Source organism: Theropithecus gelada, chromosome 2 (genome assembly GCF_003255815.1).
Source record: "Theropithecus gelada isolate Dixy chromosome 2, Tgel_1.0, whole genome shotgun sequence".
In the NCBI taxonomy this organism is placed as follows: domain Eukaryota; kingdom Metazoa; phylum Chordata; class Mammalia; order Primates; family Cercopithecidae; genus Theropithecus; species Theropithecus gelada.
In genome coordinates, this window is record NC_037669.1 from 77,901,667 (window position 1) to 77,919,553 (window position 17,887).

Sequence of the window (17,887 nt, forward strand, 5' to 3'; positions counted from 1 at the left end):
AGGGGCCCTTTTAGACTCTTTTCCCCCCTAATTGCCCAGTGCCAATTTTAATACCATGAATGCACAATGCTGTTTTCATATATGTAAATCTGCGCTTTATACACCAAATAAGTTTATAAAAATCTCCCCAAAACAAATTCACACCTTGAGAGAGGACAGCACTGCTGGTACGAACACACGCTCCACAGCTGCACAGGTAAGACAGTGTGGTGGAGTGTGGCTCAGAATCCAGGCTACATGACTATAGGCCCATGTTACAGTCTCTAGACACAGTAATGTTTCTTTATGATCTTGCCCTCCTGCAGTTTTGGCTCCTTAAATACCTTCCCATCATCCTCAGGATATGGCACATCTCCCTTCGATGAGGCCCTCATGATCTGGCCCTTGCTGTCCCCACACTCTGCTCCAACAACACCGAGCCACATGTATCTGCTTGCAGTAGGCCAGGCTTTTCCTCCCCAGCTTCATTCTTCCACCCTCTTCACCTGGCTGACCGCTGCTTGAGCTTCAAGCTTGGCCCAGGTCCTCCAGGGAGCTTTCCCTGACCTCAACCCCCATTCCAGGTTGGGCTGAAGCCCTTCCTATATGCTGTTATAGCAACTTGGATTTACCCTTCTTCAAATACTCCCCATACTCTATTATATTTATTCATCTGCCTCTTCCAATAGACTGTGAGGGCCATCTCTAATGGCCTCATCTCTAACTCTCTAGGCTCACCAGGATGCATGGCAGGAACTCTGTAAGCATTGCATAAATAACAGGAAGCTGAAAATGGCTCCAGTGCACATGCAATAGAAATAGCTTTATAATTTTTTAAGTAACAGAATACCTAGCTGAACCTTCTACTCACTTTTTTAGGTCTTGATGGTCCTTTGGACAACCATCCCTTGTTCGGCTTCAGTCCAAGGTTTTGATGGCAGTGACACTGATCCTACTTCTAGACTCCAGAGTTAAATATAAGACCTAGGCCTGACAAGAGTGTTCCATCCTTTTGACCACCAAACGACTCCAGGGTATGGATAAATGATGTAAGTCAATAATAAGAGATGCCATGTTGGGACTTAAGTGGAACTATTAGAGGATAAATATTCCCTTTCCACCGGGGTGGAGGCATATCAGTCTAACATGGCCAGAGGCTGCTCTGTGGAACAGGCAGAGGGCCTGCCTAAGCGAGAAGACCACACAGAGAGCAGATCCCAGAGACTGAGGGCAAGAGAAACACACAGACCAAACCAGCTAAGTCCTGATGTTCCATCTTACAAAGCCAGCCAGCCCCAATGCTCCTGAACTTCTCAATTCCATGAATCAAACTTTTTTTTTTTCCCCTTGAGCTTAAGGCGTTTTGAAATGGATTTTTGTCAACTGCAACAGAAAAGGGTTCTGGGCAACACAGTGGGTGATGATATTGCCAACTATTTGGCCCACAGCAGGCTTTCAACAAATGTGAGTTCTCATGCTCTTCCTTGGTCAAAGAATGTGGCTCAAAAAGAAAGGACAGTGATAGTACCTACCATACAGCTCTGTTGTGAGAATCACATGAGATGGTGCCACCCGAGTGCTTGGCACAGCGCCTGGCACTCAAAAAGGACTCACTCAAAACATTAGCACTAACACTACTGTACAGTGGGAGACTTGGAAGAGACAGACTTCAGAGACCTTGAGTGTAGTTTTCCACTATTTCATGAACCTATTAAGTTGTAGTATCAACAACTCGGAGAAAACACACTCAAAAATCAGAATAACTGCAAAGGGCCAGTCCTTGGTTGTGGTAGAAACTGCTGCCACAGTGAGCAGGTTTGAACCTTCCGGTGCCAGGCCTGCCTCCTGAAGAAATGATCCAGGTGGTTTTGATCTGCCTCAATGCTCTACTTATGACAAGTCTGTTTGCCAATCATCCAGTCTTACTGTGCCTCAAAAGGCAGAAGAGAAGCACTGTTGTTCTAGCTAAAAAACTGCATTGCCAAAGGGAAACACACGGCTCCTCTGTATTTACCAATTTTCTATGTGAGCCCCCCAATGCTTCCTTCTTTTGCATTAATAATTTATAAAAAGTTGGACAGAAAAAAGGTCCTTGTCCCCTCTAGGCTGTATGCTTAGCCAACTCATTCATCCTAACACTAATTTAATTTTACTTTCCTTGCTCTATAAGATTTTTCTTCTTCACACTCATTTTTTGTGCTACTGGGATTAGGAATCTGGTAAAAGCTCAAGTCCAGACTCTGTTGGATGAAGTTTAAAGCTCTGGTTACTTTAAATGAAGCTTTTGAAGAAATATATGCATACATGTATAATAAACATCATAAAAACATTTCAGACAGGAAATATTAAGATATTATTCAATTCATATTTTCCATTTGGACTCACTGAGTTTTTCAGAAGCATAAACAGTTGTCATTTTCTAAAGGGAAAACACATTTTGAATGGAAGGATTTTAAAGCTGTTTACTACATGACACAGCCCTTCCCTATAAGAAACTTGAAGTAAATATTCATGTTTTGGCCGGCTGGGTATGGATGCCTGTTTGGCCCCATGGTCCTTCTTGGTCACAGTGATCCATTTTGGGAGGGGGTAGAGGATCCAAGGTGGGCTGGTCAGAAACAATCCGGAGGGTTTTGCTAGAATTGCCAGGTACAAGGTGTTTCTTTATGCTGTGGCAGCTGTGGGACTTCTCTGCTCCCCTGTGGTGACAGCCTGAGACTAAAACCAAACAGTGCTGACTGAACAGAGCCATGAGACAGGCATGCTGACCTTGTTAACCTCACCTGATTAGTTAAACTCACACTAGGTGGCCTCTAATTTACCAATGGGCTTCAAACATATTTGCACAACACTTTTTCCTGGAGAAGGGATGACATGGAGGTGAGTCTAGTGTTCCTATGCTCGCCCCAAAATACAACATACTTCATAATCTTGCTGGTCTGCAGCACTAAAGGGCTTATGGTTACCGTCAGACGCCTGAGGAAACCTGAGATGACCTCCTTCCTTATTCTCCTGTTCCAGCCAATTAGGAACAGACCCAATCTGCCAGCAGATTCTGTTGCTCCCACCTTCAAAATAGATGTCTACGCAATGAATTATCACCACCTACACCGCTACCCTCATCTGAGACACAATTGTGTCCTTCTTGAACTAGTCCAGTGGTCTCCCCAATGGTCTGTGTTTCTGCCCCCGCTCCTCTTCAGTCTGTATTCAACACAGCAGCCAAGTAGTCTTGAAGTTAAATCACAACATTCTTCTGCACCAAACCCTACTCGTCTTCGAGTGAAAGGCAGTGCATTAACAACAGCCCACAAGACTGTGCAGCATGACCTGATCCTGCTCTACCCTGTTTCTTTCCGATACCCTTTTCTGCCACCTTACCCCTGTACTCGTGTCTCAGCCCCACTGACCTCTGGCTCTTCCTGGTACACACCAGGCATGCCCTTGCCTCGGGGCCTTTGCATGTGCTGTTTCCGCTACTTGGAACTTGCCCCAGGTGGAGCCCATTTGGTTCCCTCCTCCTTTAGGTCCTTGCTCAGGTATCATCTCCTTGACCACTCTGAACACTCCTGCTAGGCCTCCATGGGCCCCTCCCCTTTCCAGATTTAGTTTTCTCCATTATCCAGTTACCACCATCTTAGAAATTACATGTTTTAGTTATTTGCTTTGTTTATTGCCTGCCTCCTCCACTAAAATGTAAGCTCCATGATAGTAAGGATTCTTATCTGTTTTACTCACTTTTTCAGAAATCACTTGTGCCTAGAAGACTGGCACACATTATGGGCTCAAAATTGAGTGAATGGAAAGAAGGGAGGGAGAGATGAAAATATGACACCTGTTTCTCACTGGTGAAGCCTGTCAGATGAAGGGCAGAAGCCGCCTACATCGGTCTGAGAGGTGAAGGCACCCAGGCCAACTGAATGGGCTTGATGGAGTTGCTCAGCTGAATTGGCTGAGATGGTCCGGCTGAAAAAACACAACTTCTAAAGAGAGGCTGCACCCTGGCTTCCCATGGGAAGCAGTGAGAGTCCGGATAGCTTACAATCTGCCATTTTAATCTTACATGTATTAAATACCACATAATATGCTAAATTTTTTCTTATAGCCCAATTTAATTTTCAGTGAAAGACTATGAAAAAAAATTCTAAGGTAAAGAGGAGTTATGTGACTACAACAAAGTAAAGCATCATCTCAGGAAAACTGCAAATGCTATGACTTGTTAACTCATTTTGCTGGTTCTGAAACTAACATTCAAAGTGGACATGGGATTTGGATCTATCTAGCAAGTAGCAGAGCTGGGATTTGAACTTGGATCTCCTTGGTTCTCAAACAAAAACCTCTTTGGTACTAAATCCCAGAAGCTCACCATAAGTGCCTTGACCTCCAAAGTGGATCTGGCCCTGCCATTGTCTAACAGAGACAAGAGGGTCTCCCAGGTGGCAAGACCAGAAACACTTAAGCTACCTCACCTTCCTGAATGCAGAGGCCGTGGGATTCCCCTCCCATGAGCAAAACCTGGCCAGCATCTGGCCCCCATATCTACGCTGTAGGTGCTGCCTGGCTTACCTCCAGTAAACGAGCACAGCAATGAGAAGGATGAGGCACACGAAGGTCAAGGCTGATACCACAATCAGAGGGATGATCCACTCCATCCTCCCTGGAGCAGGGCGGCTTATCATTCCAGAGGTGTTTTTTTCCGCTGCCAAGAGAAATCATCCCAGTTAGAGAACAGAGGTTAGTGGAGGTGGGAGCCAGAATGTGAAGCAGAGTTTTGTTCCAGTTTTGTGTGGTTTCTGGAGAACTGGGCCACTTGCTCTGGGCTGCCCCATGACAGGAGAGGCAATCTGCAGCCCTCACCATCTCCTGCCCCATCCCAACCCACACAGGGCCTCTTCTGTGGGCTGCATTCTGTAATCGGCAGTTATATGGACTTACAGATAGAGCTGAAGGTGTTTTTAGACAGCCGTACAGAAGACACAGACATTCCAGCCTTACCCCAAGAACATGACCGACCCAGAAGAGCCTTTGAAGGTGCTGAGGACGTGTGCTCAAGTCGCAAAGAAGCAAGGGTGGAATGGCTGTCCAAGAGCCTCTCAGGTTCTCTAGTGCAAGGGCAGGAGGGCTGGCATGTGGGGTTTCACTAGGATAACTAGAACTGGCTGTGACTATGACGACCATCTATTCTTTGCTGCTCAGCATCCCTTACTCCTTGCTGTAGGAACAACTACACCCCGATTCTGCTTTGGGAAACCACCTTTCCCTAACAGATATAGTCATGATGGCACAATCATCGGAGTGTGCGGCTCCCTGCTCTGGTCAACGATGTAGCACTCAAGCCAGGACAATTACGTCTTGCCCTAGAATCTCACCACTGACTCTAAGACTGAACAACAGCACATCCCAGCAGGAGCACCTAGGTGCTTTTGTGTGCGGGCTCCTACCATCCAGATCCCCAGAGATCCTGTTTTTCCTAAAATGCTTCTCTAGTTTGTCCTTTGATCCTATCACCTACCCCAGATCCTTCCAAAAGCTCCTATTTTCTTTCCTGAAGACAGGAAGCCATACCACACCCTATTCCCAGAGCACGTCTGTAACCAGCAGCCACAATCTAGAGGTTAGCAGGGAAAGCTTGCCAAATAGTTCAGGATTCTCACTGGTCAGCCAATACCTGTTAACCAGGCAGCTCCTTCCTCCACCTCTCCAGGCCCTGAATATCTTCAGAAGTCCCCGGGAGCCTCAGCAGAAGATCCTATCTTCCCTTCCACTGTGGAGAAGATGCCTGGAACATGCCAGGTGGCCCAAATGAAGCCCCGGTTGGGATGCTGGGGCTGGGAAGAGCACAGGCGCACAGAGGCAAGCAGCGAAAAAGCAAAGGTCGTCTGTGACCACAGGGAGAAGCCCCTTAAAAAAATCTAACACTGGCTGCAGGCTGACTCGAGCCCAGCAAGGATTCCTCCTGCACTGCAAAAATGAGGCCAGCGTTCAGCCAGCCCGGAGTGTCCCTCTGCAGGATGGACTAAATGCAGAGCTAATCAGGTTGAGTTTCCAGGTGAGAGAAGGTAGGCTGAGTAGGGAAGAATTGGCTGTGGGAGCAGATTTTTAAAGAGGTGAGACTCTCGAGTCAGGAAGAAGTGTGTTACGATGCGTTTCACTGGATTTCCTCTAATGCATTTTATGTTGACCACCTCCTTTGTTTCAGGCACAGGCCTGTGACGCAGGCAGGACCTGATGTATCCCCAGCTCACAGGTAGAAGAAGACAGAGTCAAGTAGGTGCAGCACACTCTGATTAAAAACCACCGCAGAGCACTTTGCCATTTATAAAGAGCCTTCCTAGCTGTGCCTGTCCATTTTCTTAACCCCCTGCTCCATTTTTTCATTAGATAGGATAGATTCTTACCAAGCCCCTACTATGCACAGGCCTGGTGCAAGGGGAGGGGGACACAGCAGTACATCAGACAGTAGCACTGCTGTGCCCATGGGGAGGAATCTTAAATGGGGAGAGGCGGGCACAACTACAAGTAATAATACAATGAATGTGGCACCAGGGGATGCACAGGGGGCCATAGGGGAATAGCTCTCCAAGCCCAGGTCTCCATGAGCTCCCCAACGAAGGCAAGTGTTGAAGGATGAAGGGGAGTTAGTTAGGCAGAGAGTTGGGGAAGAAGGGTGTTCTGGACGGAGACCATCAAATCAGTGGGAGTACAAGAATGAGAGGAAAGGGGACCCAGATGGGGAATTGGGCAGATGAAGCCAGGGCCTTTTAGGCTAAAATAAAGAAACTGATTTTAGTCCTAAGGGCAGTAGATACTACTGCAGGGTTTTAAGCTGAAGCAGACAAAGATCAGGCATGCCTTCTCTCCATCAACATAATGCTTTTATTGCAAAGCTCTGGTGGCTGGCCAGAGAAACCAGAGTTGCAAATAAGAATTTTGTGGGGCCCCCAGAAGGGGGCAGCCCAGCCAGGCAATTATCTGGCTGGTGGTGGGGGGATCTCAAAGACCTGGAAGTCCTGTTAATGGAAAACAATGTTGGGAGGGTTGACGCTATAGGCCACATGTTCAGTTAAAATCAGTATCCACTCTGGGAAGCCCTTGGGTACAGGAGGGACTCTCAGTGTCTTGTTCCTCTCCTCGCTCCTTACAGAACAGGATTCTTGCCTGTGCTGCTACAAAGAATGAAAACTCCATGTCCTATTCATCCCAAACCACAGAAAGGAACTCTTGGCCAAAATAGTCCCTCACACTTATATCCCTAAACAATCACTGGCAATACCACCTCTGTGGTATTTCTATCATTTTTTTTTTTTTTTTCCTTTTTTGAAACAGGGTCTCACTCTGTCACTCAGGCTGGAGTGCATGATCTCAGCTCACTGCAACCTCCGCCTCCCAGGCTCAAGCGATCCTCCCACTGTAGCCCTCCAAGTACCTGGAATTACAGGCATGTGCCACCACGCCCAACCAATTTTTGTATTTTTAGTAGAGACAAGGTTTCACCATGTTGCCCAGCTGCCCTCGAACTCCTGACCTCAAGTGATCCTTCCACCTCAGCCTCCCAAAGTGCTGGGATTATAGGCGTGAGCCTGGCATATTTCAGCCTGGCATATTTCAGCCATTCTAAAACCAGTGAAAAATGACCACTCCAGAATTTCTTGGCCTTGGGAAGGGGTTCGGGAGTGACCATCTGGTTGTGTGGATCAATGGCATGTTATATTGTCCCTGAAGCCTCAGGGGTATCTCTCTGTTGGTGATAATGTCTGTCCCCCTCTCCTCCTCTACGGGGTGAGTGTTCAGTTTTCATTGGATTCTGAGAGGGGTCCAGGACCCGGAAAAAGTGAGAACCAACAGCATAGAGAATAAAGGTCCAGAAGACAAGGCTCTTGAGTCACAGCCCAGGTCAGAACTGGCCTCAAACTTGATTTCCACAATGGAGTCATTTCTCCCTCTAACATTTCGTGAAAGTGTGTAATAACTGGCCGGGGGACAGGGTTGGAGGGGGGATTCCCGTAGGGGGTTGGAGCCTATCTGAAATCCCACTGTGGACAGTCTCCAAATGGCAGTTTCTATGGAGGAGCTCTCAGGTTGGCAATAACTTGTAGTGTCAGTGAGAGACTTAAGGAAGTTTTTCTGACAAGTTTCACTCTGACCTTGACTAACAGCAGGCAGTTTCATTGGCTTGGGTCTTTTACATAAAAGCCAAGCAAAAATAAGAATGCGACTGAATTTCCACGTGGGGCATGATAAAGTTGATTTCATTTTCAAATTCACAGTACTGCTTTGTCTTCCTGGTGCCAGGAACCTAGAATTGGATTCCGTCTCCAGGTGATCAAGTGAAATCTGCTCCTGTCACTTTCCTAAGTAGCCCCTCATGGCCCTCAGGATACCCCTGAGTGGGGAAAGCAAGGCTTTTCAGGAGCAGGGCCTTCCATCCCCAAACCAGCATCATCTCCCGCTGTTCCAGCTACACTCACCCAGTCAGTGACCATGCTGGGCCATGGTCCCACCTCTCTGTCTTTGCCCCTCCCATTCCTACTGTAGGGAGTGCCTTTCCTTTCCTGATGCCAGAATTCATCTTATTGATCCTTCGATCCTGGTTCAAATGCTGCCTTCTCTGTGAGGCTTCCAGAAGCCGCCAGTTTGCACTATCTCTTAAGGGCAGAGCAGAGATTATAGGTTCAAATCCTGGCTCTGCCATTTTCTGTGTAACCTTTAGCCAGTAACTTAAACCACTTTGGGCCTGGAGTTCTTCATCTATAAAACAGGATTAAAAGAGCCTACTTCATAGGACTGTTGGGGAATCCAATGAGAAGGTACATGTAAGCACCTTGAGGTGTGCCTGGCATCAAGCAAATGCCAAGTGCCACCCCACCATCATCATCTTGTGTTACTCTTACTGCACACATCACACTCAATTATAATCGCTCTTTTGTGACTCTAGGTCCCCAAAGGCAGGGCTGATTTCCATCTATGTATGGAAGAACAGTTACAAAGCTCTGCCTCCTACTAGCTTTGCAACTTTGGGCAACTGACCTAACCTCGCTGTGCCTCAGTCTCCTCCTCTGTAAATGGAAGTAATAATGTTGCATACGGCATTGTGGTGGGATGAAGATTGAGTTTTGCATACAAAACACTTAGAATGTTGCTTGGCACCTGTTTAATGTTAACTATTGTGATTACTGTCATCACCACCACCCCAACTTCGGCAACACCATCACCAGCCACCATCCTAGCAGCAGCATCATTACTTATCATCACCACCACCACTCTCTTCCTCAGCACCCTCACACCATAGCAGGAGATGGTGAGTGCACACTGGTGTTTGCTGAATCTGACTCCTCTCTGTAACATCTGAGTGTATAAGTGGCAGTCCTACAGAGCTTCAGATGTGCTGGGTATCAGCACAAAGGGCTGCCTATGATGAGATTGCTAGTAAAGAGCTAGAATCTCAGTTTGCCCTGAGACTAGACTGTATCATACTTCTTTTCTTCCCCTTTTTTTTTTTTGGTAGAGACATTTTCTTGATATGTTGCCCAGGCTGGTCTCAAACTTCTGGGCTCAAGGGATCCTCCTGCCTCAGCCCCCACTCAAAGTGCTGGGATTATAGGTATGAGACACTGTGCATGGCCCCTGTACTTCTTGCTGTGTCCTTCAGAAGAAATACCCGTCCTGCTCCCTGACTCAATTTGTGGCCCTAATAAAACAGCAAGCTGCCAGGACTACTAGAACACACAAAGTGTGGCACTGAGTATACACCCATCTCATAATAGGCCCTCAGACACCGACAATCCATGAGGCTAAAATTCCCCATGCCTAGGCCTCCAGAGACCAGAACATGCTGTAGGCCTTTCAGTACAACCACAGCAGCATGCCGCAAGGTGGCAATTCTGCACCCCAGACTCAGGCAGACCTGAGTACAAATTCTGACTTAGGCCTTTCCAGCTGTGTGGCTTTGGGTAAATGACTGCCCATCTCTGAGTGTCTGTTCACTCCTGTATCAAAGGGAGACAAATGATAACACTCACCTCTCGGGAGTCCTGAGGATGAAAAAAGATTGTCTGTGTGAAAACAGACTGTAAGTTATGGCTACATAACTTACAGGACCAAATGCAAAATGAAATCATGGGGCCCATTCAAAAGTTATTAAAGAGGTTTGAGAAGGTGACAGTAGAGTATGAGAGAGTATGAAGGCAAGCATAGGCTCTTCTGAGCACAGGGCCTGTGTGAGTGCACAGGCTGCCTGCTCACGAAGCTGCTCTGGATCAGTCAGGCACCAAGCACAGTGCCTGACACAGAGGAGATGCCCAAGAAATGTTCATTCTTTTCTTTTGCCCAAGAAATGTTCATTCTTTTCTTTCCTTCAATGGAGCCAAGCAACAATGCTGACAGTATAGTAACACTAGACACTCCCATCTGTCAGGAGCAGTACACTTTTATGCAGAGCTTTGCTGGTGACCTAGCTGCCTCCTGAAGGGTCCAACAGAACTGAGCTGCCCAGTTACTGGGGGTTTGCTTCCTTCCATGATGCCTAAATTGTGACACCAAGATAAGGGCAGGACCTCTGCGTTAACAGAGCTCGTCCTCACCTCCATCTCTGGTTCATCCAGATGATGTAGTTTTCCCAGAAGGACTAGCCCTTCGATTCCTGCCTGACATGGGTTATGAACTGGCAACTCTGGTTTGACACCCCTTCCCAGTAATTATTTTTTAATTGGGAGGTAGCTACCAACATTTAATAAGCAAAGAAATTCAGATAAAAATCAGCAATGGTAGCTTCCACTGGAAATGTTCAAGGTTGGCAACAAAAGCCTGAACTCCTACATGGCAAACGTCAGTTGGAATCAAGCAGCACACTCCCTTCTGACAGGGTATGTCTCACTGGTTTGCCACAGTCGTCACTACTCCCTAATGTCACACCGGACCAGCTTTCCTCACCCCAATTCCCACTGCCAGCTCACTCTGGCCAGCCTAGTTTCAGTTTGCAAGATGGCACTCTGACCCAGTGAGTCTGCAGAACAACACTAACTCAGGTTTTTTAAAAAGGCCTCAAAATCAAAAGTAAAAATCATGGTTTAATAAACTTACCACGATCCTGATACCACTAACCTGGCTCAAGAGAAGAGGCTCTTTCTGTACAAAGCAGCTTTCTCCAATTCTGTTTATTTTTGAAGAGATTTTATTTTTAGGCCAATTAGAAACTAACCATGCTGTTGCTCTGCCCATATAACATAGTCCATTCTCAGTGCATTTGGATCTGTGTAGAAGATGACAATGAGGAAAGGAGTATCCACTGATACCCAGTACTCCCCCAGTGGATGTGATGTGCAGGTGAACAGCTACTCAGAGGGTGATATGAGGCCAGCTAGAGCCCAGACTCAAAGAATGAGCCTGCTCCCGAAATGTCTTCCCCGTGAAACTTGGAGCAAAATGCTAATGAACCCTCTCTGAGCATATGCAGGAGGAAGGTAAGGTTAACAACCTCCCCACAGCCTTTCTTTCTTTCTGTCTTTATTTCAGCACCCAGCAGAATCTGAGTAAAGTGCCTCCATTCTGCTTTTTAAAAAAAAGAAAAAAAAAAAAAGAAAAGAAAAACAGTTTTCAGTGGCATATGTCATCACTGAATTAATGCTGTTTGCCTTTTACTGGCTTGGCTCTCATCCCAGTAGAAGCAAATAAAAACGGAGTACAATGTACTATAAATGCTACCGGCAGCAATACATCAGATGGACCCATCTGAAATGCCTCCTACCCTCCAGTAAGGGCTCAACTTCTGCTACAGGACAAGAACCCCTCTGGTGTCAAGACTAAAACTAGCTTGGATCCAAGAGGCCTCTATCAGGAGTAGGGAAGAGCAAGATTCTTTAATTTGCAAGGAAGATAAAGAGAAGGACGATCTGCATACTCATAAATTGATAGCCTGTTTCCATCGTGGGGAATTTCACCATATTTGTTCTGCACCATACCACTCATTAAAAACCTCCCAACATCTGTGAATTAAGGTGGCTGCTTAAAAAAAAAAAGTGGTAAAAAACACATAACACAAAATTTACCATCTTAACCATTTCTAAGTGTCCCATTCAGTGATGTTGAGTATATTCACACTGTTGTGCAACTGATCTCCAGAACTTTTTCCTCTTGCAAAACAGAAACTCTAGATCCATTAAACTCCCCATTTCCCCTTTCATCAGCCTCTGGCAACCACCATTCTCCTTTGTTTCTTTGAGTTTGACTATGCTAGGTATCTTAGATAGGCGGAATTTGTCTTTTTGTGACTAGCTCATTGCACTTAGCATAATGTCCTCAAGGTTCATCCATGCTGTAGCATGTGACAGGATTTCATTCCTTTTAAAGGCTGAACAGTTATTTCACTGTATGTACTCTATGCCACATTTTATCCATTCACCCACTGATGAACACTTGGGGTGCTTCCACCTCTTGGCTATTGTCGATGATGTTGCCATGAACATGGGTCTACAAATATCTCTTTGAGATCCTGCTTTCAATCCTTTGGCCATAGAGTTAACCCATCAACAACATAAGTGTTAGGGGTGCTAATCCCTGAATAGTCAGAAATTCATGTATAACTTTTGAGTCTCCAAAAACTTTCCTGCTAATAGCCTACTGTTGACCGGAAGCCTCACCAGTAACATAAATAGTCAATTAACACATATTTGTACATTATTTGTATTATATGCTATATTCTTACAATAAGGCAAGCTAGAAAAAAGAAAATGCTATAAAGAAAATCGTAAGGAAGAGAAAATATTTATATTTACTATTCATTAAGTGGAAGTGGGTCATCATAAAGGTCTTCATTCCCATCATCTTCACTTTGAGCAGGCTGATGAGGGGAGAATGAGGAGGGGTTGGTCTTCCTCTCTCAGGGGTGGCAGAAACAGATGAAAACTCATGTATAAGTGGATACAAGCAGTTCAAGACTGTTTTTCAAGGGTCAACTGTATACCCAGAAGTAGAATTGCTAAATCATATGATAATTCTGTTTTTACTTTTTTAAGGAACTATCATACTATTTTCCACAGTGGCTGCACATTTTACATTCCCACCAACAGTGCACAAAGGGTTCCCTTCTTTCCACATTTCTGCCAACACTTATTTTCTATATTTTTGATAGAAACCATTCTAACGGGTGTGAAATGATAAGGTGGCTGCTATTTTTACAGGGCCACAAAATTGGCCTTTTATTTTTCTGGAGCCCTGACGTTACCCAAACCACTGCTGCAGAGAAATGATTGTTCATCAGTTACAAATAAATATGTTCTCCTGCAACAGGACACTGGCTCTGTGTTAACACGTGTGGGCAGGATTAGAGCATCATTCGTTTCCATTTATATCACTGCCAAGAGTTCCTGTGAATAAGTGCTCCCTTACCATTTCACGCAGAGCTTAATTCACTAGACTCAAACAATCAAAATGATGGTCTGTCATCTCTATTTCAATTAGTTGTTGGGAAAGTGGGGAGGCATTTGATAAATCCTAATTTAATTCCAAGCCCCTAAAAGATGGCAAGTCCTAACCTACCAGACGGCCACCACTGACAGTTGATTGCAAAAGTACGTGGTTTTGAAATCAGTCACAGACAGAAGCTGTACACCAATCTTACACCAACTATGCCACCTGCTGCAACCTGAATTCTTGACTCCAACCTCTCTGGAAATCTAACTGTTCTTAGTGGGGTCTGGTTTTCCATACCATGAGATTTACCATCTGTCTTAATTCAAAGATCGTTCAGTGGGCAATAGAAACTCCAAGGACCCAGATACTTTCTGAGAAGAAACTAAACCATACTGGCAGCTGAATAACACCTTCAGCCTACCCTGAGCTCATTCCCGTGGACATGCCAGGAAGATGACAGATCAGGACGGGGGTGGGCAGAATTATAAAGAAAACACTTCTCTAGAAAGAAACCTGATCAGCAAAACTAGCCCTGGCTGAAAACTACTTCTGATAGTCCGTACAAGTGCCTGATACAACTAATTTTAAATAAAGCATGCTGTACTGCTCCCAATCCCTAGACAGCTGGGTACTGCAGTCATGATTTCTGCCCAATCTGCATGAACCTGTACTGGTACTTTGTCTTTAAATTACTACTCTATTTGTCCTCAAGTAAACTTCTTCAAAAAGGAAACTTTACATGAATACTATAAATCAGGGGTTCTCGGCCTTGGTATTAATGACATTTTGACCAGATGGTTCCTTGTTGTGGAGCTGTCCTGTGCACCATATGACGTTTAGCAACAGCCCTGGCCTCTACCCACGAGACACCAAGTAGCACCCCAGTGCCAGTTATGACAACTAAAAATGTCTCCAGATGCTCCCAAATATTCCTAGGGAGAAGGACAGAATTGCCTCCGGTTGAGAACCACTGTCACAAATGGAAGTTGGTCTCTTTTTAAAAGCACACATTAAAATATTCACTTAATAATTAATACTGCATCTGAAATCATCTGGCATTGCTAATTCTGGGAACCAGTGCCAAAGCCAGCACCACGTGGGGAGGATCCCCCGGGACTATAGAGTCAGAGCCCATGTTTGGGCTTTGTCTTGCCATGGGCCGTGTGGCTCTGGGCACGTTCCTTCATCTGAGCCTCCTTCCCTCACTGGCATGATGGCAACAAAGCATGACATTCATGGGAGTACTCTAGGATCAGTGACATACTCAGCTGGCCTTCTGCACAGGCAGAGCTAGCACAAATGTTCACTGGTGATGCTGTTATTATTTCTGTAATTAAAGGTTTTCACATTGGGTTCCTTAGTGCTTGAGAGTTCCAAAGAGGCGCCTCATGGTTTGCCCAAAGGAGCAGAGTGGCTGCAGCTTTGCACCCTCCACTCTGTCTCAAAGCAGAACAGCAGCCCAGAGCCACTGCCCAACTGTGTCCATTCTTAGCTCATGGGCCGTGCAAATGCAGGCCAGGGGATGGATGTGGCCTGCTGGCTGTGGTATGCCGACCCCTGAAGTGGACTGTCCCCTTGGCACCTGACTCAGGGCTGAGCCAGAAGAGGCAGTTAGTAAACCTTCAGCAGTGAGTGTTCACACACTGGGGTTCTGAGCAAGATTCAATCTGAAAAAAGTTTCCCTAATTTAAGGAAACAAAAATGGAAAATCCCAGCACGAAATGATGAATTTGTAGATGATGCCCACTCTGAAATGTGTTTGTAGGGTATGCTGTACTGCACAGTGCCCCCAAGAACATTTCATTGCATCAACTGGCTTCTGGGTTCAGGCTGTGGCTCCTGAGGGTGGGACCACATGCTGGATTTCCATGTAGCAGACATCCAGCTGAGGGCTTTGCACTAAAGAAACGCTAGAAAAAAGCCTGGTGAGAGGGAGGGAGTACACGTAAGCCTTCAAGCCTTCTGAAAGGCTTCCAGGGAAGTTGAAACTCTGGCAATCAACACTATAGTACAGGTTGAGCACCAGCGGTTCCTACCTGGCCCAGGGATGGGTTTAGTTTGGCCTACATTTTTTAAAAGGAGAAACTGTTTTAAAAATTTGAGCTTACTTGAAAGTTGGGTGGTTCGGCACAAAAACCTGGATTTCTGGCTCATTAGGCATTCTCACTGGCAGTAATCTGTGGGAGCTGAGTGAGTTGGCCCTCTTTAGAAAGGTCATGTGCTCTTTAATATGCTGTGGTCCTTACCACTCCCTAATGTCTAACACCTGGTCCTTGTTTCTCATCAGTATTAACTGGTTTCTGTAGGTGTCTGGGTTTGCCACTTCTTCTATAGAAGGATCCCCTTCTTCTTCCCTGGGAGATAATATATTAAAGCCAGTACTCACAGGACTTAAAAAGATGTTATGAAACACCAAAGGAATTTAAACAAGCCTTTTGGAGACACTCATAAAAATATAACAGTGCGTAACTTTACACATTATCACTCTTTTCAGAGACCAGGTATTGATTAAAGAAATTGTTTTTTCTTAATATGAAGAAAAAATAAATGTGGAACAGATTTAAAGCAAATGTACACACAAAGTCCTTAAAAATAAATCACTAACATTAAAATGATGGTGATTTCATTAAAAAATAAATACCATACTGGAGAAGGCAGACAGAACAAAGGACAAGGTGAATGGAAGTGAAGCAAGACCTTAAGGATCATTGACTGATGGGTTTGCTTGTTTTACCCTCAGGTCACTCACATCCTTTACTAATCGACAGGCACATGCATACTTCTGTGTAAACCAGGGATTGGCAAATGACAGATTGTGGACCATATCAGACCAACTGCCTGTTTCTGCAAACAAAGTTTTAATTGAAATACTATCACATCCTGTCAGCTGTGTATTGTCTATGGTGGCTTTTGTGCTACAAGGCAGAATTAAGTAGCTGCAACAGAGACCTGTGGCCTGCAAAACTGAAAAATATTTACTCTCTGGCCCTTAGCTGACAAAGTTTGCTGATCTCTGGCTTAAACAATCATCACCACCATTTTTAGATTTGAATTGCTTGAAGTTCTGAAGGAAGGTTTTTTAGCTTTCAGAAGAAGCGGACCTTCTTACTGAGCTGAAGGTGATAAGGGAAAGCTCTGATTTACCAGTGTTGAGTTTCAGGAGGAGGTCTTTTTTTAAATTTTTTTTTGGAGACAGTCTTGCTCTGTCATCCAGGCTGCAGTGCAGTGGCATGATCCTCTCACTGCATCCTCTGCCTTCTAGGCTCAAGTGATCTCCCACCTCAGCCTCCTGAGTGGCTGGACTACAGGCATAAGCCACTATGCCTTACTAATTGTTGTATTTTTTCTAGAGACGCAGTTTCACCATGTTGCCCAGGCTGATCATGAACTTCTGGATTTAAGCGATCCACCCTCTTTGGCCTCCTAAAGTCCTGGGACTACAGGAGTGAGCCACGGCACCCGGCCATCTGGAGGTCATTTTTAATGGCAGCTACTTGGGGACCAATAGCTTTAATGTCCACAGACGAGAGCAAAGGAAAGGGCTATGGGGGGCCTCCTCACAGTCACCATCATTGTGTGGCAACTGGGCTGCTGACAGCTCTTATTTGTCAGTGACAGTGAGGGGGTCTCCACAACCACACCACCTTCAGCATTAAGCATGATCATTAGCTCCATTTGGCAAATGAGTACATGGGACTGAGACTTACCTGAGGACCCCGAGTGAATAAGGGACAGAGCCGACTGGGTTGATCTGACTCCCAAAGCCACTCTGCCATGATTGTAGATGTTCTCAGATTTCTGTAGGGTGGAAGCTGAGGACCAACACACCTCATACCTGGAGTAGGGAGCCCCCAAAGTTTACCATCCGTTTCTTCTCCCCTGTCTCTGGAATCTGGAACCTGACTCCAATGGCAAGAACTCATTTCTACTTACCTGGGGCGGTCCCAGTCCCTGCCTCTCTCCCATCTCTCAAACTGTAAATACTCCCAGCCTAAACTCTCAGCAGCCATATTTTTCAGGAATGTGGTCAAACAAATATTTAAGAGGAGCAGGCTGAGAATGCTACTTTGCCAGAGTCCATAGTCCAGAGGCTGAACACTCAAGCTTGAAAATCAATTCCAAGTCCACCACCTGTCTTTGTAGAAAACACACTGGTCCAAGCCACCATTACTACTGCCTCCTAAATGGGCTCCTTTCATCCATTCCTGCCTTCCTATATCATCTCCACGCAGAGGCCTGAGTGGTCTTTCAAAAAATCAATCAAGTAATGCTGCAGCCGAAATCTACCACTGGTGGCTCATTTCTAGTTGAACGAAATCCTCAGCGTGGTCAACGAGTACCTTTCCAGAGCACCTCCATCAATCTCTAAATCCATCTCCTTCTCTCCCCCTCACTCTCCCTGGTTTAACCACACTGGCCTGATAGCTCCTCAACTAATCCAAATTAATTCCCCACTGTAGGGTCTGTGGACCTGCTGTTCCTGCAGCTCAGAATTCCCCTC

At 45.6% G+C, this 17,887-nt stretch overlaps 1 protein-coding gene across 2 annotated transcripts in view; it reads right to left on the reverse strand.

Moving 5' to 3' along the window:
• PTPRG (protein tyrosine phosphatase, receptor type G) overlaps positions 1 to 17,887 on the reverse strand; it is a 757,314-nt gene that overhangs the window by 74,884 nt on the left and 664,543 nt on the right. For both annotated transcript variants that reach the window (XM_025375409.1, XM_025375408.1), the window contains exon 13: positions 4,546 to 4,678. In XM_025375409.1, coding sequence (XP_025231194.1) covers positions 4,546 to 4,678 — 133 coding nt within the window. The remainder of the gene's footprint in view (positions 1 to 4,545; positions 4,679 to 17,887) is intronic.